Source organism: Crocodylus siamensis, chromosome 4 (genome assembly GCF_052110815.1).
Source record: "Crocodylus siamensis isolate JL-2025a chromosome 4, ASM5211081v1, whole genome shotgun sequence".
Taxonomy (NCBI): Eukaryota; Metazoa; Chordata; order Crocodylia; family Crocodylidae; genus Crocodylus; species Crocodylus siamensis.
In genome coordinates, this window is record NC_143398.1 from 155,093,493 (window position 1) to 155,115,271 (window position 21,779).

At 49.3% G+C, this 21,779-nt stretch overlaps 1 protein-coding gene across 1 annotated transcript in view; it reads right to left on the reverse strand.

Annotated features, from left to right (window-relative positions):
- NMT1 (N-myristoyltransferase 1) overlaps positions 1 to 21,779 on the reverse strand; it is a 37,512-nt gene continuing 15,733 nt past the window's right edge. The window contains exons 3-12 of the mRNA XM_090044317.1: positions 20,647 to 20,791; positions 16,352 to 16,470; positions 14,435 to 14,526; positions 10,593 to 10,709; positions 6,542 to 6,712; positions 5,550 to 5,658; positions 4,285 to 4,455; positions 3,495 to 3,662; positions 3,047 to 3,184; positions 1 to 343 (exon numbers count right to left, since the gene is read on the reverse strand). Of these exons, the coding sequence (XP_089900443.1) occupies positions 323 to 343; positions 3,047 to 3,184; positions 3,495 to 3,662; positions 4,285 to 4,455; positions 5,550 to 5,658; positions 6,542 to 6,712; positions 10,593 to 10,709; positions 14,435 to 14,526; positions 16,352 to 16,470; positions 20,647 to 20,791 (1,251 nt within the window). The 3' untranslated portion in view covers positions 1 to 322. The remainder of the gene's footprint in view (positions 344 to 3,046; positions 3,185 to 3,494; positions 3,663 to 4,284; positions 4,456 to 5,549; positions 5,659 to 6,541; positions 6,713 to 10,592; positions 10,710 to 14,434; positions 14,527 to 16,351; positions 16,471 to 20,646; positions 20,792 to 21,779) is intronic.

A 21,779-nucleotide genomic window follows, 5' to 3' on the forward strand; every position in this document is an offset into this window, starting at 1 on the left:
TATAATATATACTTTTATTATTCACCCGTTAAATCCATTATATACCAATCGTGAGCCAGTTTTCAGCAGTTACATTCCCTTGATCATGTCTTTATGAGGATGCAATTAAATCAAAAACAAAAGGAGACCAATGACGCCGCCGGGGGAGCTGCAGTCAGCATTGTGCGGCAATCGTTAACACCGGTCGATGGCTCGTGGGGCTGGTTCAGTCCTAACGCCTTTGTGTGAGGGTCTCGCTCCTACTGAAACCTCGACAGCAAGTGGCAGCGTTTGCTTCCTGGCCCATCTTAGCAGCGTTGCTCACTCCACTCTGGGGAATTGGTTACTGCAACACCAGTCCAACCTAGGAGAGCCAGCGGGAGATGGAAGGCTTAGGAAGGGGTTAAGGCACAGGACCACAGCCCAATTCTGGATGACAAGCATGCATTCCCCAGCACTGCCCACATTTGCTGGGAAAGAGCAGCAACCTCAAGGGTGCATGAGGAAGTCCAGCCTACCAGCTCTGACAGGGTTACACTAGGAACCCACCATAATTCAAGGGACCCTTTCTCAGAGGCCTGCCACCCCCTTCCAGTAGCGTCCAGTGGCCAAAACACAGGGCTAGGAGTTAAGGCCCAGCCCTGCTTGGCAACTCATTCCTCTGCAACCCGAACTCCTGTGACTCGCTGTACGACAGAGCAGTAGCAACTGACCTGGGGGATCCTGCAAAGGGCTAACACTACCTCACGGTTCATCCTGGCTAATTTAGCAGGGCCTTTTAGCTTAGAATCTAACTTTCATCATGTCCCTCTGAAAGCAGACTGCCCATTTCTGGGGGGTTTTTTTGGGCTGAGCAAGTACTGTGGTGTGGTGGGTCACTGCCACTCTGGAAAAAACAATGAGAGGTACTGGAAGGCGGAGCTGGAGAAGAGTAAGTTTTACCCAGCAGCAATGACCCGCACTGTGTAGATCTGCATTCCCAAAGTGCAGAGCTGGGCTCAGTCTCTGTGGGGTCAGCTGTCCCCCAGGCATGTGTAGTCACTACGCTGGCCCTGGACATTGTAGCAGCTCACTGGTGACTCAAAGCCTTGCTGGTTCCTTCAGTGAAGTGGTAAAGTGGGATAAGCCTATTAGTAACATTCTGGCTCCTTTGTTAAAAGAAGTTAAGTATCAGTGTGAAAGAGAGGTTGGATGTGGTTTAAATAGTGGCTTTGGGGCACCACATACAGGAAGCTTCTGTGGCATTTTCTGCTGATGGGGGCATCCAACTGGCTACCTTAGTTGGATCAGGATACAAGCCAACTTTCTTCAGGGTTTTAGGAAGGCATTTACTTCCCCTGCCAAAGACAGCAAGTGCAAAACTGGCCAAGTGCATTATGTAAGGAGAGGGTGGTTCCTTGTCTACAAAGCAACAATGCCAGAAACTAGCAGGTGACCAGTCACATTTCTATAACCCCCTGAAAATCGCATCTACTGCACAGCCTAGCATATGCTTGCAGCGGTCTGTAAAAGAAGGATCTTATGTAGTCCTGGAGCATCCATCACCCCAATGCAGTTTGCAGACATGAGGCATATGCTGAACTAGGACTCTTAGGAGTGGAGTGGGGCCAGGCAAAGGGCAGTGCAGCTTAACTTAACCCAGACCAGAGATGGAAAACTATGGCCAAGACTCTTAATATGAGGTCCTACACTTAAGAGTGGCAAGGAGCCCATCTTTCTCTTACAAACTGCCAGGTGCTCAATCCTACCTACAGAGGCAGGCTCAGCCCAGTGTGTGGGGAGCCCTGGTATTTCAGTCCTGAGGCTTAGGGTTTAAGCTAGTCCTCAAGATGTTATTAAGTGACTGGCCTCCCCCGAGGAGTCTCTCAGGCAGAGACTGGGGGAGGGGTATCCTATTCAATCTAGAGTCTGCAGTACAAGTGGAGTCTTTCAAACAGGTTTATTTTCCACAGGGACACCTGTCCAGCTGACAGACCCATCCCATCAAGTCTCTTACCTTGCTAAATTACACTTCTTAAATATCTAGACCAGGGGTCCTCAACTCCTGGCTTGTAGGCCGGAATTGTGCCCCCCCCCCCGTCATGTAGCTTTCAGGACACCCCTACTGACAGAGTTTCAGACCTGTGGAAAGCAGTGCCCTCTCCCTGCACATCGCTGCTAAATTTCCTGACCCGTGGAGAGCCAGACTGGGCAGTAGGGCCCTGTGTGCTAGACTGGGAAAGCAGGGCACCATGGAACCCAATCCCAGTGCTTGGGGGCAGTGGGCAGCTCAAATCCAGCATGCAGGGGCAGCATAGGGCACCAGGACCCAATCCTGATACATGGGGCTGGGTGGGGAACAGTGCAGGGAACCAGGGCATATAGGGCCCCATGCCACTCATCTGGCCTACAGGGCCAAAATGTTGAGCACTGCTGATCTAGACTGATCATAGGGCTGGAAAGGGGTACCAAGTCCAGCCCCCAGCATGATTTGAGAATTTTTCCCTCCTCCTCATCAGGGACTGGAATCTAGTTTAGCTCTGTGCTCCAACTGGACAGAAACGTGGCTCTGATCCAATAAAAGAGGCCCTACTGCTGTCTTTTAGCTACACGCTCTTCTGGACTTGGAGTAATGCAGACCTATGGATGCTTTCAAGAGTCTACTACATACAGTTTCTAACTCCCCAGGCCCAGGATACCCAGGTTGTGATCAGTTTGATAAAGTCCTCCTTACACAGGCAAACAACTTGGGAGGGTGGAGAAAAGCATTTAGAAAATTACAGGTCATTGGCAAGTTATGATCCTGACTGAGCTGGAAAGGGGAACTGGCTGTGTGTGGGAGCTGAAGAAGGCTTCTCTGGTGTTCTCCTTTCCTATAACAGCACCCACGCATTTCAGGCTCTTCTGCCTCATGTTGAAGCCTAACATACAACCTTCTCCAAGTGTGGAATCCTAAGCCAGTTGGCCCATCTCTGTGTAGCATGAGCCTAAGTTTTTCGAGAGATTTTTACAGAAACCATCCCAGAGATCCTACCAGATGCCACAGGGTGACCTCTCTTTCCATGAGGTTGCATGGCTGTGCACTTACCTTTTCTGCTGCCATGCTGGGGCATTTCCAATTGTAAAGGTAATACTGCAGGTTCCCATCCCCAATCCCAAACTTCAGCTTTTCCAGGAAGGTTTTGTTTTCCATGAGGTCCAGTGCATTGAACACATCAAACCCTTTCTGATAGGGGAAGAGAAGAAACAAAGTCATTGTCAGCAAGACTCCTCTGGGGAACATCTCCCTGCTGTGCTGTCCTCCATTACTCTAGGCACTGCCTGAACTGAAAGCTTCCCACCACCTGCCTCTTGGCCTTTCACTTCCAGCTGTAGCACAGAGGCCATGGAATGACTCTTCCTCCTTTTCCCCCTGGGGAGCAGATTGGGACTCCAGAGGAAAGCTGCCAAGTTGCTTCCCACATCAAACCTATTCCCCACTGCTCCCTCAGCCCCATCTCACAGCTCAGACAGAGGAGTCATCCAAGCCTACTTACCAATTTTGCAAGTATCAGGGCATCACTCATGAGGTCTATGAGGGGGGTCTTGGTGTGAACATTGTAGAAGGAGTAAGCAGCTTTCAGGCTCTTATGAGTGGGGTGGTTCATGATGGTGGAGGGCAGAGTATAAAAGCTCAGAAAGTCTGTCACCTCACCAGTGGCGCTCTGAAAAAAAAAGACCAACCCTGCTGGTATGGCATGAGTGAGTATCAGAGAAGACAAAGACAAAGTGCTAGGTAGGGGTGCATTGACAGAGATTTTGGGGGCCGATATCGATGGCCGATTTTTAAGAAGGCATATCAGCTGATACTGATCCGATTTCTGATACGGCTGTGTGCAGCTGGTAAGTCTGTTGTGGTGAAAGGGGAGGGAAAAGGCGTGGGGGGAGATCAACACCCCCTTGGTGAGGGAGGAAGTGGAGCTGAGGCTGGGGCAGGGCAGGTGTGGGACACAGCCGTGGCTTGTTTGGGGGCAGGTGCAGGGGTGGGGTGGTGAAGCTCCTGCTGCTGCTCGTCTGGGAGGGCATAGGGAGGGTGTGTGCCCCCGGATCTGCGCGGGGCTGGCCTGGCAGGCTGGGGCCAGGGGCCGCGCTGCACTTGGGGCAGGTGTGCTGGGAGGGGGGCCATCTCAAATTCCGCAATGGCCCACCCATAACCCCCTCCCAGCACCGCCACCCGCTCTGAGCGCAGCGTGGCCCTTGGCCTCAGCCCGCAGCTGTGGCCCACCCAGATCCAGAGGCACAACTGGCAAGGAAAACATCAACAACCCCTCTGCCCTGCTGCCTCACCTCGACCACGAAGGTGTCAATTATATTCTCTTGAGGTAAGAACCAGTGCTCCACCTCCTCACAGCTCATGACCGGGGTCAGATGGAACTGCTTCAGGTACTCTATCAGGAGCTTGTGCACAGCAGATATATCTTTGTGCTCCATTGCCCGCATACGAGGTGTCTTCGGAGTCTGCAGACAGGGGGGCAAACAGTTTGCACTGGCCGCAAGAAGGCCTTCACATCCTCAGTGCTGGGAGACTGTCACCTTGGCTCTCTCAGCTTGTTCTGCAAAGGACTGTGCTTGCCAAAGATTAACAGATAAACATGGCAGCTGCCCCTGAGAAACCCTCAACCTGCTTCTGTGCTCCCCTTTGCGCCAGCCTGTCTTCCGTCTCCATCCCTCAAACCCACCATCCTCAAAACCCACCCACCCACCCACCTGGGTTCTTCTGTGTAGCTGGCAAGGAGAAGCATACAGACAGCATCTAGCACTACTAATTCTCTGTACACCAACATCATGGGGCTCAGAACCCTGTGCTTTGGGTCTGTCACATGAGAGGCTTCCAGCCACCTCAGACAGTCGGAGCTGTATACAGCAGACCCACTGGGCATCTGGGAAACTGCTCAGCATATATGGCGTTAAAGTCCCAAGACTCAGCACGTTTCTTTTCTCAGGCTGTCCACTGCTGCAGCCATTACAGACTCTGCTGCAAAGCCGAGACATGAGGGCCTGCTGGTGATCTAAATAAGGCAATAAGCTATAATGAAGTACAAGCAGCTGTACCCACAGACTAGCTGGCATACTTAAATCAGCTTATGCAGGGTCTTTAACATAGAAATCAATAGAATTTGGCAAGTGGCTTGTCCGCTTGCATGATTTAAATGGTTGTCTGTGTTAGCCCTCAGGCATCTGAAGCAGCTGACATTGTACAAATGAAGTGTGGTTTAATAGTTTGTGACACAGCTTCCAGGTTCATTACTAGCCTGCATTCACAGCATGGTATGACCCACCGGGAGGCAGAAGGGTGCTAGAACTCACAGTACACAGCTACATGGGTCCCTAGCAGCAGGCATTAGGATCAAGCAAACAAAAGGGGCCTCCCCATGTCTGCTCCTTCAAGCCCCCACAAAAACATTTCCTTTAAGGCAGGAACTCAAAAGCAGCCTGACTTTCAAATCTCAGAAGTACCCTCCCCTCCCCAGCCCCACACCTAGCTCAGATGCTGCAATTTGCTAAACTGACAAAGCAGGAATATCCATGTCTACAATTTATGTCAAGCACACCTCTGGCAGCCGGTAGAGCTTCATGGTACGTTGCATAGTCATGTTCCTGCTGAGGTGGGAAAACTTGACTTCAATAAGCTTCCTAGGGTTCAGGGACCGGTGCCAGTATCTGCAAACACACACACACACCTCTGTTACGCATATACACCACATGCTGTGGGCCAGCTGGGAGGAGGCTGGAAAGAGCATGTAGTTCTTCTACATGCCAGTAGGTGGCAAGCAAGAATGCTAGACAGCAAGGAAGGAATTTATACTGCCAACACTACTGCTGGGGGGGAGGAGAGGGGAAGGAACCTGTAACCTCTGTGTGAGACATGTGGCAGATAAGGATGGGACAAGTAACACAGTGGCAGATAGGACAGGAAGCAGAAAGCAGAGCAGTGGATGAAGCAGGGAGCATAGGAAAGGAAGCAAACAGGAGACTGGGCTGTTGAAGGGGACTGGAGTGGCACTTGGGGAGGGTGCAGGCCTAATTTGTGGCACACCTGCCAAAAAGGTTGGCTTCCACTGCCCTAAAGATGAAAAAACCATGCCAGATAAAGCAAGGTTTCTCCAAGTGGGGTATGCATCCCCCTAGAGTTATGCAGGATATGGGAGAGAAGGGAATGGGAGAGCAGAATTGGAAATAAAAAGAACTAAATATCTAGATCACACAGGTTGCTGAAACAGTTCCATTGTGGTGTAAGATGTTACTTTACACAGCAGCCATAATCCAGAATTTAAGGGGCACCCAGTAACATTGGAAAGGGGTAGGTGACCCCAAAAGAATGGGAATCTCCAAGTTGGAGAGAAGGCTTCAGGTCCTTCAGCAACTGAACAGCTCACACAAGTCATACAGAGCTCCTGGCCTCCTCCCTAAGGGACAGTGCAAGCAGGTGAAGCGCCAAGATGTATCTGGGTAATAAGCCACAAGAGAAGTGCATGAAGTGCAAAGCCCGTGCTACTCCTGCCTAGATCCATAAGCCTCGTATAAGGACAGGGGAGTCGCTTACCTGCAAGTCCCAACAGGTTTTGGCAGCACCACTCCTGCCGTATAAACAGCCTGAAATATCCCCTCGAGGTGAACCCGCCGAGTGATCTCCCGGATCAAGACTGGTGCCACCCGCTTGGCGCGCAGCTTCTTGTGGACACACAGGAAGTTTATCTCCACCATTTTCTTTTCACTTGACAGAAAACAAAAGAGTCCAAAGGTGAGAAAGACACAGCTGGCAGGGGTGGGAGGTGGGAAGGAGAGGGAAGCAATCCAGTTGTATGGACAGACTTAAGTTGGCTCTCCTCCCCAGCATGCAAAACACCTGACCTCCTAACTTTCCTGAGAGAGGGGGGTCAGCCAGGAGTCATCCCTCTTACTCCTTTCATGACCTGAAGGAGGGGAATGGGAAAACCCCAGCATGAGAAGCCAGATCAGAGGGGCTGGAGATTCTGGTCACCCATCATAGATTAATCATCTAACCCACTCAGGTTCCCCGTCCCAGGCAGCACTTGCCCATATGTATGGCTGCGCAATTGAACATGCAAAGCTGGGTGAAGTCTCAGACAGGTCTATTTGCTATACATTAACAGTGGGCTCCTAGGTCTGCCAGGAAACTGCAAGCCTCCCTTAGTGATTTGAAGGAGACCACTAAATATATAACAATTACATGCTTGGGACAGAGAATGATAGAACAGGAATGAGAGTGCAGGTCATGTCTTAGTTTAACAACTGGGGTACCAAAGGACACCTGGAATTCTCAGGTCAGCTCCCGGAGGCTGTAAGGACAAGGGATGTGGTTGTCATGGGCGACCTAAACTACCCAGACATCTGCTGGGAGAAGCAGTCAGCCAGGTCTGACTGCTCATGTAGGTTCCTAGCTGGGATTCAGTACCTCCACCTAACCCAGGAGGTGTACAGTCCCACCAGGGGAAATGCCTTGCTGGACTCGGTCCTTGCTACAGGCAAGGCTTGGTGAGGGGTCTGCGGGTGCTCGACCACCTGGGCGACAGTGATCATTGCCTGCTGGAATTTACTATCCAGCACAGGGTGGTGAAAGCAAGCAGCAAGGCAGAGGTCCTCGACTTCAGGAGGGCTGATTTCTGTAAGCCAAGAAGGTTGGTAGGAGAGGCATTGGGGTCTCGGAGCTTCAATAAGATAGGAGTCCAAGGCAGGTGGCTGTTCCTCAAGGAGACGATCCTCTGAGCTCAAAGGAAGTCGGTCCCAATGCGCACCAAGGGGGGCAGGAGTGCTAAGAAGCCCCCACGGCCCAGCAAAGGCATCCAGGGATGCCTAAGGGCAAAAAGGGAGGCATACAAACAGTGGAAGCAAGGGGCTATCACCAAGCAGGATTACACCTCTGTTGCTCAGGACTGCAAGGAGGCTGCTAGGAAGGCCAAGGCAGAGATGGAGCTAGGGCTAGTGACCAGAATTAAGGATAATAAAAAGTCCTTTTTCAAATACATAGGAAGTAAGAAGAAGGCACTGGGTAATGTGGGGCCCCTACAGGATTGGCTTGGCAATCTGGTGATTGCGGCAAATGAAAAAGCTGACCTCTTCAGCAAATTCTTTGCCTCCATATTTCTGAACAGGGACCAGGACATCTCCCTGACTAGAATTGCGGACAGACCCAGGGGAGGCACTGCCATACCGAGGGTCAGGGATGACCTACTTAGGGAACTTTTGGAGGGGCTGGATGTGTTTAAATTAGTAGTTCCAGATGCTCTTCACCCAAGGGTGCTGAGGGAATTGGCAGGGTCATAGTGGGGCCCCTGTCATGGCTCTATGAGCACTTGTGGGGCACTGGCCAGGTACCAGAGGATTGGAAAAGGGCCAGCGTGGTCCCTATTGGAGAAAAGAGGACCCCGGCAATTATAGGCCAGTAAGTCTTACCTCGGTCCTTGGAAAGATCTTTGAGAAAATTATCAAGGAGCACATCTGCAAGGGCCCAGCAGGGGAGGTAATGCTCAGGGGCAATCAACATGGGTTCACTGAGGGCGGGTCCTGCCTGACTAACCTGGTTTCTTTTTATGATCAGGTCACAAAGTCCCTGGACGAGGGTGTCAGGGTGGATGTTATATTCCTGGACTTTAAGGAGGCCTTTGACACGGTTTCCCACCACATTCTCTTAAAAAAACTAGGTGAGTGCAGCATTGATGCCTACACAGTCGGATAGGTGGCAAATTGGCTAGATGGTTGCACCCGGAGAGTGGTGGTGGACAGGTCGTTTTCAGCCTGGAGGGATGGGTAGTGGAGTCCCCCAGGGCTCAGTCCTGGGGACTGTACTGTTCAACATCTTTATCAGCGATCTGGATGTGGAATGCACGCTGTCCAAATTCTCTGACAACACCAAGTTGTGGGGTGAGGTGGGCACACTGGAGGGGAGGAACAGAATCCAGCTAGATCTAGACAAATTACAGAGGTGGGCGGATGAAAATAGGATGGAATTCAACACAGACAAGTGCAAGGTGCTGCATCCAGGGAGAAGGAACCAGCAACACACTGGCTGTTATATAGGCTGGCTGTTATATAGGTATAGGCTGGGAAACACCCTTCTTGTTAACACAGTGGGAGAAAGGGATCTTGGAGTCATTGCTGACTCCAGGATGAACATGAGCCACCAATGCGAGGAAGCAGTCAGTAAGGCCAACTGCACCTTGTCGTGCATCTACAGATGCATCACAAGCAGGTCCAGGGAGGTGATCCTTCCCCTCTATGCGGCATTGGTCAGGCCACAGTTGGAGTACTGCATCCAGTTCTGGGCACCACACTTCAAGAGGGATGTGGCTAGCATTGAGAGGGTCCAGAGGTGGGCCACTCGGATGGTCTAGGGGCAGCGGGGCAGGCCCTACAAAGAGAGGGTAAAAGGGCCTGAACCTATTCAGCCTCCACAAGAAGGCTGAGAGGGGATCTGGTGGCCTTTTACAAATTCACCAAGGGGGACCAGTGGGAATTGGGGGTAGGGTGGGCGGAAGGCTCTGTTCCCCCAGGCACCACCCGGGGTTACTAGGAATAAAACGGCCGCAAATTGTTACAGAAGGTTCAGGCTGGACATTAGGAGACATTACTTTATAGTTAGGGCTGCCAAGCTCTGGAATGGGCTCCTAAGTGAGGTGGTACTCTCTCCTACCTTGGGTGTCTTCAAGAGGAGGCTGGACAGATATTTGGCTGGGGTGATATTACCCCGGCACCTGTTCCTGCCCAGCGCAAGGGGTCGGACCTGATGATCTGTTTAGGTCCCTTCTGACTCTAAGCACTATGATACTATGATGCCAAGCAGAGAACTCTGGCTAGCACCCACTGCCCCCTGAATGGATCTAAGAAGCTTGTGGAGGCTGCCAAGTGAAGCTCTCAGATAAGAAAACTCAGCTGCTGATTTATGTAAATCATGTGCATTGGGTTTGGGCCTCATGTCCACCATCACCAGTCCTTGATGCTGCCTGAACTGCATCACCCTGGGCGCATCTACATGTGCACTTTAATGCAAATTAGCTTATTTTAATGTGCATTAACGCATCACAAAAAATCTGTCCTCTTTAACGTGCATTAAAATAGGCTAAAGCTAATTTTTCTACTACCTCATAATAGAGGTACTAGATTTAATGCACATTACCTAAAGCGCATTAACAAACAGGTAGTAGACATGCCCAATAAATAGAGAAACCCAAAGGCTTCATTCTCAGAAGGTCCTATCCACCCCAGAGGCCAAAGTCCCAGTGAAGTCTAGGGATGATGGTCCTCCAGATACTTCTGATAGTTTTCCAAAGCCTTTACCCAAGAGAGTCCCCAAAAAGAGGAAAATACTCTGTACAAAGCTCTGGAGAATTGCCACACTTTCAGCTTACAGTCACAGCTCCCAACTGGCTCGCAAAGTACTAATGAAACTAAGCTACTGGGGTTTTTTGTACATCAAATCCTCTTACAGAAATACCACTTTCCACCTTAAAACAGCTGCCCGCAAACACTGAGGCACTCCTAGGACTGATAACAGCTGAAATGCCTCAAAGCCAGCCCAGGAGCTCTAGTGCCACAGCAAGGGCACTGGATAGGCAATGAAATAGGCTTGCACTTACGTGTCATAGATTTGGATTGTGGCTGGAATCGCACTGATGAATCCAACCAGTTTTTTGCTAGAGACAACTCTGACACCACAGTGCCACTGGGGCAGCCAGCCGGGGGGACGCAAAGCCCTGGAGAAGAGACAAGTGTTTGTTAATCAAGGTAGTTGCCCCAGTGCACCTGTCTTCTCTCTTCTGTGCTAGGACTTCTTGTTGAAACTTCCAGCCCACTGCTTTTTTGTGATGTGGATCCACACCAACCAGCATCTGAACATGACACTGGCTTGTTTCACACCAAAGGGATGTCTGATAGCAGCCATGATGGCTATCTGCCTCCCAGCACTGGACTGGACCTGGGGATCCAGGCAAAGGAATCCCCTCACTGCTCTAGTGCTTGCTTCCATCCCTTGGAGTGAGAATCTCCACGGGGCTCAGTGCTACAGTCAACACAGAGTGACTGGATAGTCCCAGCCTGGCTATCCTGGGCTAATGCACTGCCAAAGAGAAGGAAAGTTCATGACTATTTCACAATCCCACCCTGCTGCCCCTTTTCTTCCCCCCGCAGCAGTTCACAGCTGCCACCCCAGAGCAACCCACCCCAGAATGCCCCTGCAAAGCCACAGGCTCCCCACTCCCTCAGAGGGGACAGCCACCCTAGACCATCACAGAGTATGGCAGACACCCTGGGAAAGAGCCAATCTGTTTCCTTGTTGCTGACTAAAAGCTGAGGAAAGCACCACGCTGCTTTTGCCGCAGGGTTGTACAGCATGCACATACGCAGGGCTACCACTACCCACATCTATTGTGATCAACTCCTCTGCCCATGGTGCGCACTGGAATTTCCAGAGGGGCGTAAGAAGTGAGCAGCCTGACTAAAGGCACAGAAGCATTACTGTGAGGTGGGACTTTATGGCAAATCAGGTGGTCTACAGTAAATGACAGTGTATCTGCTTTTACCCAGTGGTAATAGGAAGCTAGTTTGCAATAGCTCAGCTCTTGTTGATGGAGGGAAAAAGCATCACTGGTTAGCTTTCACTTACTGTGAAGCAATAGCAGCACACTGACATTGACCAGAAAGCAGCTGCTGAGTGGTAAAGCCCCAGCCTCCTCTGTCTTGTGGCAGCTTGTTCACATGCTTATGTCAGGGAGACTGCAGGATTAGCTTAATGGTCATAAAGCACTTTGAGATCCTTGGGCAATTAATTCTTGTATAATCATTACACTCTGTAAATTCACAGCTGAGCTTCTCCATCCCCTTGCTGAATAGGCACAGGGTCAGCATAACCATCAGTGACAGGTGATCAAGAATGCACTGCTGAGGGCCCTAGCACTTTGCCTGACTTGACTGCAATTGTGCACATGCTTTGTGTCAAAAAGGGATGCACCGAGCTGGGGGATTTCTTTGTACCAATAGAGACCAAAAGGCTGGTTGTGTGGCTATATTAGGGGACTGCTCAGACCTATGTTTGGCCCTGAGAAGTGACACTGACTTCCTGTGGGGCTTTGGCAAGTGGCAGCCTGCTCTCCAAGACTGATATTTAGCTGTTTTACAGGAGGGAGCTCTGTTGGCATGTATGGTGACCTCCAGAGCCCCCCGCTGGGAGGCTTTGTAAAAATGGGGCCTCTGCCTCAAAGAGTGGATCAATAACACGTTCTGATACGTTTTGCCACCAATCATAGACTTCTTCACATTCCAAAGCCTATCCCAATCATGCAAGCGGTCCAATAAAAACTATCACCCACAAAAAATCCTTGTCTTAGACTTCATCCTGCCATTCTTGGTCAGCGACTCTTTGCACTGAGAAACCTCTGAGCTAACAGTACTCTTGCAGCCTTCCCAGGGAACAGCACAGTGAGTATAGGAACATGTTGGGATTTAAAATAAGATCGCTCAGGGATGGGCCGTCAATTAACAGTTCTAGCCCAGGTCATGTCAACCACAGTAGAAATAACTTAGGTAGGCTAAGGGAACCCACTCCTATGACAGCCCAAGGAAAGGTGACATCCCATCACGTAAGGAAGCCTAGGGCTTCCCATGGAAGACTCAACTGTCTGTACACAAATGCCCGGAGCCTGGGAAACAAGCAAGAGGAAATGGCCTTTCTCTTGTGTGATAAAGGTTACGATCTTGTAGAAATAATGGAGACCTGGTGGGACTCCACCTACGACTCGTCTGTTGGTATAGAAGGCTATACTTTGTACAGGAGGGACTGTGCTGGGAAGACGGGTGTCGATGTAGCTCTCTATGTCAAGGAGTGGTACATATCCTTTCAAACTGAGTTCACTAACCACGAAGGGCATCTTGAGACCCTTTGGGTTAAAATATGAGAAGAACATGGGAAAGGAAGTATACTCATAGGACTCTATTACAGACCTCCCCAAAGAACTGGAATGCGAATTCAGTAAGGAACTGGTTGAGACTGCACGCTTCCAATGCACAATCATCATGGGGGACTTCAACCTCCCTGACATCTTGTGGGAAGAGCACACAGCCAAAACCGACCATTTGAGTAGCTTTTTTGTTTGTGTTGATGACCTCTACCTAACGCAAGAGGTCTATGGGCTGACTAGGGGAGAGGCACTGCTGGACCTAGTTCTGGCCAAAGGGGATGATCTGGTGAGCAATCTGAGGATCAAGGGGAAGCTTGGTGACAGTGACCATGAACCGATCACTTTCTCTGTCCAATGCAGGGCAGGCAAATCCCTCAGTAAGACAGAAATCCTCAACTTTGGGAAGGCTGACTTTTACAAACTCAGGAGATTTATCAGTCAGGCACTAAGAAGCTGTGCCCCCGAGAAAGGGGAGTCTACGAGGAATGGTTATTCCTTAAGAGTGCAATCCTTGAAGTGCAAGGGAAGTCCATTCCATAAGAAATGCAGCCAGCAGGCAGGGAAGTCCCCTTGGCTAAACAGAGAACTGTTGGACCTCCTGAGAGTTATAGGAGAGGCCTACACCGGGTGGAAAACAGGAAGCATCACCAAGGAGGACTACTCAGCACTAGCCTGCACATGTAGAGAGTGGTCCAGAAAAGCCAAGGCAGAAACTGAACTCAGGCTAGTCACAGGAATCAAGGACAACAAAAAGTCCTTCTTCAGATATGTGGGAAGTCAGAGAAAAAACAAGGGCAATATTGGACCCCTGCGAGATCAAATGAGGCAGCTGATGTTGGACACTCAAGAAAAGGCCAATCTCCTAAATGATTACTTTGCGTCAGTTTTCCACCCACCCAAGGGACATGGATAAGCTTGAGACAGTTCCAAAGAAGAGCCACCCATATGATCAAAGGCCAAGAGGACAAGCTTTACAAGGAGAGGCTGAGGAACTTGGGACTCTTCAGCCTGGAGAAGAGAAGGCTTGGGGGGGACCTGGTGGCAGCCTACAAGTATAAGGTTGGTGCAGCAGGACAGTTGTTCACCACGGCTCACAAAGGAATAACAGGGTCCAATGGCCACAAATTCCTGGAAGGCCAATTTAGACTGGACATAAGAAAAAACTTCTTTACAGTCTGTGTGTCCAGAGTCTGGAACAGACTCACCCCAGAGGTGGTTCAAGCACCTACGCTGGACTCATTCAAAAGGCATCTGGACATTTATCTTGCTGGGATCACTTGACCCCAGATTTCCTTCCTATGGCAGGGGCTGGATTCTATGATCTTGCAAGGTCCCTTCCAGCCCTCAATGTCTATGAAACCTATGTTCAGATAGAGAAGGCTACAGGGCTAGCAAAGCCGTTAAAAATATCCAAATAAGGACGGTTGCAGTAGCAGCTTTGGACAGCCAGATCAACCAGCATGTCATCCACTCCTCCCCTCCTCCCACCTCACCATCTCAGGGGATTCAAAGAGCCCACTACTTACCACAGAAGGAACTCTGGGGAGTAATCAAACCGGAACATGTTGTCATCATCTTCCACATAGTTCTCATTCAGGAGTGTGTATAACTCCTTAAGCTAGTGTGAGAGAGAGAGAGAAGAGGTTGGAATTTGCTTAATCAGTAATAGTGCCCTGCCTGGACAGAAGCAACTACAATGAGAGACCCTGTTTACCAAGGTAAAGGGATACCTTTAAAAAGGCTGAGCTAGCAGGATGGTGCCCAGATACAGGCAGCCTCTATCAGGAGGTCTGAGGCTGCTGGACTATCATGGAATACATCGGATATGCTACCATCTGTCTCTGCACAAGCTACTACTGCAATACTGACTGGAACCATCCTTCCTTGTAGTCTGCTATAGGCACAATCTATGGCCAGTGTTCCCCATGACTTCTACTTGTCCTCTTCTCAGTGTCTCTTGCCCCTCACTCAGATGTAGGTGTAATGCTGGTAGTGGAATAAAATAACCCAAGAGGGACATGAAAATCTCTCTCCCGTGGTCCCCCTTTATCAAGTTTGCATCATCTTGAAGAGGCAAGACTGGGTTCTGAAGGGTCTTCTTCAAACATATTTTAACAACCTTTCCAGTGGTGGGATGCTGACAGCTCTCATTCCCCTGCTTTACCTGCAGCAGGTGAGGTGCTCCTGGTGTCTTTGTGCAGTAGGCCCTGTAGCTGTGCAACAGGGTTGATTGTGTAGTTTTAAAAATAAGTTAAAGCAGCACTTGTCTGAAATAGTTTGGACATGGACCATCCTGCCTTAAGCAGGGGCATGGATTATACTGCCTCCTTAAATTTCTTCCAGCCCTACTTTTGTATAATTCTATGATTCCTGAGGCATGAATCGTCTCTAGAGCTCAAGGGATATGGAGGGGCAGGGGGGAAGGGGAGTTCCATTTTGCCTGTAAGAGCTGGCTGAACATGGGAGTGCTCGACTGGCAGGAGGATGGATAAATTCTGACCCAAACATCTATGAAACGTTGAAGCAAGAGGCAGAGACCCTTCTAGCCTGAAGGCACCAGTCCCCAGACAGATAAATACAGTTTCTGAGGATCACATCCCTTCAATTAAAGAAGGGCAGGAATGCAGCTACTCTGTGGTTACTGCCTGTGTCCACTCCTACTCCATGGCAAGAGCTAAACTGACTCTGTTTAACTTTCACTCTCTGCAGGGTAAATGTCAGCACACAGACAGGTACCACGGAGCTGCTGAGAGTTGTAAAGCCCTGCAGTGTTTCCTGCAGGTGCATTAACTTATTACGCCTCGTATTACCCTGCAGCCAGTATAAGCTACAGTGGGGCAACTGACTCCTGTTTTATTCAGTGGTACACTGTCTTAGTTTAGCTCTTACCATAGGGTTAAAGCCAGCAAATGGACAGTTACTGTACAGTAGCTGTGGCATGGTAAACTCCCATTCCCTGTTAAATATGGGCACAGATCTTGTATTCTTTATGAATAGAGGGCAGGGCCTTGCCAGAACTGTGGCAAGTATTTGTGCACACAAAATTAACAGAGTCAGAGATTTCCTCAGCCTCAGCTGCTCTTTGTTAAGTGTCCATGTGCTTAACTTCTACACAACAGTGTGAGCTTGCCTAGGGCAACCTGTCCATGAAGGAAGGCTGAATTTTCTCAGTTTAGCTCTCTCACTGTGGGGTAAAGGTGGGCATAGGGATAATTACTACTGAGGCCAAGTAAATCTCTACTTCTTGTTAACTGCATAGGTTAATTACAATATTCGGAGAATCAAAGACTTCATGGAGCTCATGACCTCTAGTTTAGAAGCCACTGCCTTAAGGAAACAGCAGCACAACTGCAGTCCAAGTACAAACCAGCAGATGGGTTACAGGGAACTTTATGCTACAGGCCACCTCGTCCACAGGCTTATCCTGTGCTGTCCCTACTTACCACGCCTCGGTCCCCGAGGTCCAGGGCATCCCAGATGAAGCCTTGGGGCAAGGTATAGGGCTCCTGACGGATATGGTCTTTGTCTGGTTCAACAGGACCATGAGTGTTCACCACTTCACCTGCCATACAGAAAGCAAGCACAAAAATGGATCTCTTGACCTCCTGGATTCTAGCACTCATGGCAACTGGATGGTTAATGACAACACCCCAGCTCCAACATTTTCAGCCTGAAGGAACCCAACAAAACTTTGCCATTCATATACAAGATCAGTCACCCTTTACTGAAAACTATTCAGGGATGGAGCACGCCAAATGTTTACCACCTCCCTGAGGGGCAGAGGAATGGAATTGCTCATTCAATTAAAATACCAGGGAAGGCACAGGAGGGGGGAAAAAGCAATTAACTGACTTGGACTGCCTAGGTCAAGTGCCAAGACCTCTTTTTTCTGTGAAAAGCTCCAGAGTGACCCAGTGCTCTCAGTCTTCTCCCCAGTGCTGAGGGAAAGGAACATCACCCCCAGGAGTTATTCATATCATTCTGCAACATGCTGGGAGTCCTCCTACCACTATTGAAACACTGACTCAACCTCTTCAGCAGGTCACATCTCAAAAGCAGGGGAGGAGGGCATTAGCAAGAGGTTGTAAACAGAAAACTTTTCCCATTATGGTTTTGCACCATCACAGTCCTTAGAGCTCGAGCCAGCCTCTTCCCAACACTCTCCCATGGTCTGCAGTGTCCTCCTTGGAGCTTCAAAATGACTGCATCTTCCTGCCAGCTCTGGCCATTGCCATCTGACCAATGCCAGGATTTCCTTCCCACTGTGTTCTCAACAGAGCTGAAATTAACAAGGTGGCTTTTGTTTAAAAGCAAAATACTATGATTTCTAACAGGCTTTACTGAGCCAAGAGGGCCTGGTTTGGGCACCAGCCTTCTCAGGGATGTTAGCACAGCTCTGCAAAAAACAGTGCTTGTTAAAGCTGCCACAAAGGAGACCTGCTGCACTGTCATTAGGACTCCTGTAAAAATACCCATTAAAAAGGTTTCTCAGCAATGGCTGGGTGAATTTTGGATCAAACCAAGACCATCCGCTGTTGATGGCATGAGAAGCCCAGGGACACATCTTCAAAAGCACTCATGTCACAGCTCCCCTATCTCTGGCACTTGAAAATCCAGTCCCAACACCTCAGGACTCTTTTATTGGTCAGACTCTAAGCAGTACCAGGTAGGTCAAGCTGGGCAAGTAATACCACTCTTTAATCAGGCCCTGGTCTAGCACAGGGTGGGCAATGTGTATGTATGTGCAACACAGATCATGGGCAGCTTCTGTGTGTGGCAGGGGACAGGCAGCACAGTAGCAAATGGGACAGGAAGTAAAAAGCAGAGCAGCATAGATCAGGCAGTGGAAGGGGATTGGAATGACATTTGGAGAAGGTGCAGGGTTAACTTGCAACCCACTTGCCAAAAAGATTAATCCTTACTGGTCTACCACAGTCAGGGCAGGCAGGCCTGAATTCTGTTATCAGCCCTACCACTAGTTTAGTCGAGTTATTTCATTTGGCTATCCATCATCTGTTCCCTGATATGCTAACCAGAAATAGCTTGTCCTTACAGGGTTTTCTGAAGCTAAAAGCTTGATATGAAGCATCTGGGATCCTCCTATGCAAAATATCATCATTATGGGATCAGATTTTCCCCACTGAAGGGAATGACACTATGCTGGCACATTACAGGACCTTCCCGACAGAACAGGGACTGCAGCCTAAATGCAAGACTACCTGGGAGCTTATTCACTTCCACTAAATAGCCCTTTGAGGAGAGCAAACAAAATAAGTTCCATAAGTGAGGTGCCAGCACTGACAAGCATACAAAGGGACAGCCAGGCGTAACGGGGGCAGTGAGAGGGATCACACATCACCTTCCTGAAAGAAGTTGCTAAGTGGAGCCAGTTTCCCAGTCACCCCAAGCAGGAACAAACCCTGGGTAACTTTAGAAAACAAACAGCTTGGGTTCAGTGGGTTAGTTCTTCAGGGAGATGTCAGAGGCAGAGAGAATAAGCAATGAGATTGCAGAAACATTACATGAGCTGCTGCAATCTGCTCCAATTCAGCTGGGACCCGAAGCCCTTCCAGTCTCTGCCTCAAAAAGCTCTGCTCACTGGGCTTCTCTACTTTTCAGAGCCACTTGTCAGCAGAGAAGAGATGAAAAATACTTCATTACCGCACAACTATCACTTCAGTGCACAATCACAATGTCTCTCAGTTACTAGTACAAATGACCCAGAAATCCCTCTCTGAACAGCAACACATACATATCAACATAGGCTTAATTGGGGGTAGCCATTGGTCTCCCCAGAGAATAACCTCATAAATAGCAACAACTAATCTGGCCTGGCCAGCTGAGCTATCATAAACTGAAAATCTCACCTGGATCCCTTATTGGTTTGGTATAAGACTGACAGCTTCCTCCCACAGGTAAGAGAGCAGTATTGTGACTGACAGCTTAGTTCAGCAGCTGGCAGAGGGAAACAGGAGTCAGGCTCACCCAGTTCTGTTACCAGCTCTGCCAACAACTTGCTGTGACACCTTATGCAAGTCTATGCCTCAGTTCCCTTCACTATGGAGCCACAGATTAATCCATAGGTAGAAAAGCTCAGGGAAGGCATGTGCAGAGGCTCAATGGTTTGCTATGCTCACACATTTTAGTGAGACTCCATAACTGGGTCAGCAGAAATGGATGTGCTGGCAAACACAGCACCAGTAGGTAGAGAATTACTCAATGCTCACACCGCTGGTCAGAGGTCACCAAAAAAGGTGAGATGTTTGCTAGCATGTAAACACTCACCCATCTGCTACAGGAGCCATGCAGCAACTGGTCCATTTTCCTTGGACCAGGGTTTTCCAATTGGAGGCCCACGGGCCGTATGTGGCCTGCAAGGAGTTAATGCATGGCCCCCAGGCTCTTATTCAGCCACTCCTATCCACCCCTATCACTCTGGCAACTGCAGCAGCCAGAGTCCCTAGGCTTCCCTTCCTGCCTCAGCTTTTGCTTCCTGCTCCTATCGTAGGGGATGGATGGGGGTAGTGCTATTGGTGTGGCCCCCAGGTTCTTAGAAGTTGGACAGATCCATCTTAGACAACAGGGGACTATAATCATGTCCAGGGCCATATTCCCCTACAACAGGCTATACTGCAGCCTTGTCCCTCAGTGGCACCTACCCTGTTGCTGGACACACACTACTAGCTTGCAAGGGCATCACTGTACCCAAGTATGAGAAGGGGCATTCTACATTAATATGTTCAACCAAGACAACTTTGAACATGACCAGTGGAGAGCTCAGTGACCTTCCATGAAACAAAAGAATCAGAACAAAACCAATCATAGAATCATAGAAAATTAGGGTTGGAAGGGACCTCAGGAGGTAATCTAGTCCAACCCCTGCTCAAAGCAGGACTATCCCCAACTACATAACTCCACCCAAGGCTTTATCTAACTGGGTCTTAAAAACTTCCAAGGATGGAGGTTTTTGTCCAGCCAATCCAACCCAAGGTTTGGTTAACTACTACAGAAACTCCCAGCCAGTAGCTATATCCACTTGTCTATCAAACAGAAGACAAGATTGAGCAGATGCTAAAAGTCTAAGCACCACTTATTATTCTTAAACCGAAATGTGTAACGCTGTGAGGATGCTTGAGATCCTGAACTGCAGGTGAAAAAGTCTAGGCTTTCCGGACAGGCTCCTGTGCTTCGCTTGTATCAAGCGTAATGATGGATTTAAGAAAAGATGCATTTAAGCCAGGCCCGATCCTAGGTCATGGGCTCAAAAGAAGTTCTACTAGAGTCAGCAATATCATTATGATAGTATACCAATCCGGGCACAACTCTCATTCACTTGCTTGTACCAAGGCACTGCTGAAAAACATGGTGAAAAAAGATAACACTCAGAAAACCAGGACTCAATTTCTGGCTTTGGCACAGGTTCCCTAGGTGACCACAGACAAGTCATTAAGCTGCGCTTCATTTTCTTCCATTTGTAAGACTTTTCTTAGTTCACATCAGTGCCAGAAGACAAGAGCCATTGATGACTGTGAGGCTCAGATACATGTCGTTGTAGCACCATTTTAGAAATACATTGGTAATTACTAGCTGGTCAAGAACTAGGCAAGGATGATTCAGAAACATTCTACATCCCACTGTTTTAGTCTTAAACACCACAGGCTGCAGAGTGCAAGGGCCATGGTCTGGGTTGGACTGCACTCCAGTACCTACAAAGGAAGGATGTCTGCAGTGTTCATACCTAGTTTGGGGACTGGCTGCGTGTCCCAGAATTGGTAGCTGCGCTTGCTGGCTTCCTCCATGGTTTTGGCAGGTCCCTGACCTACAGAGAACAGTTCAATGGCTTTCTGAATCTCCTGGATCCTCTCAGCTGGCAATGAGTTCACCTGAATAGCAGAGAGGGGAGGGGGGGGAAACAGACACTGAATGAGTCAAGCTACTTACCTTGCTCCTCACAGTTGTACTTTGCAGAACATGAATTATGGTAGCACCCACGTGTTTATACGAGCTGAGGAAATGACATGCTGTTGAGCCAAAAAGGCAAACTGCCTCTGTCCCAAAGAATTCACCCTCCCAACAGACAAGGCAGACAAAGTGGGGAGGGAAAAAATGAGGCTCCAAGAGGGGAAGTAACTGCCCCAGACTACATAGAGGATAGTGGCAGAGCCAGGAAGAAAATGCAGGTTATTGTTATGTCCCAGCTCAGAAACCTGGACTCAGGGTTAGAGCATCTCTATACAGTTCCTCTATTCTTTCCTGCCTCTGCCCTGCCCAGCCATCCAGTCTCAAACTGATCCCTTCTTGTGGTCAACTCTAATGTAGTGAAGTGCAGCGTAATGGCTGTAAGGTGTCAGCTGCCCTAGATTTACAGCCCTGCTGGTTACCTAGACAGTCCCTAGAGGTAGGCAGCATTTCACTGGAGCCCAGCAAAGTAGCTGTAGGATGTGGAAAGGCAGCAGGTAGGATCCCAGCAGGAAGAGGTATCTCTTCTCTGCTACCAACCCTCAGCAAGCAACACTGCCATGCACAGCAGCGGTTAGGCTTACCACCAAAAGATTGTGGGATTGGTGTCCCAGAAGAAAATCACCACTCCTTTGGGGTCTCAAGGTAGAGAACATTGAAACCCTTTGAATTAAGCAAACTGAGAATACCAGGCACTATCCAAAAATCGGAAAATGCAGTCATTGTCTGAGGCAGGCAAGAGAGGGAAACCAGGAGGTTGGGGGTAGGAGAGAGAGGAGTGGCACTCTGTCTTTGCCACCTCAAATCAAGAATGCAGGTGATGTCTGAAAAAAAATAAGCCACAGGCATCAGTCTGCAATTTTTACTACTGCACCATAACTCATTTTGATACCTTAATGAGGACCTGTGCCC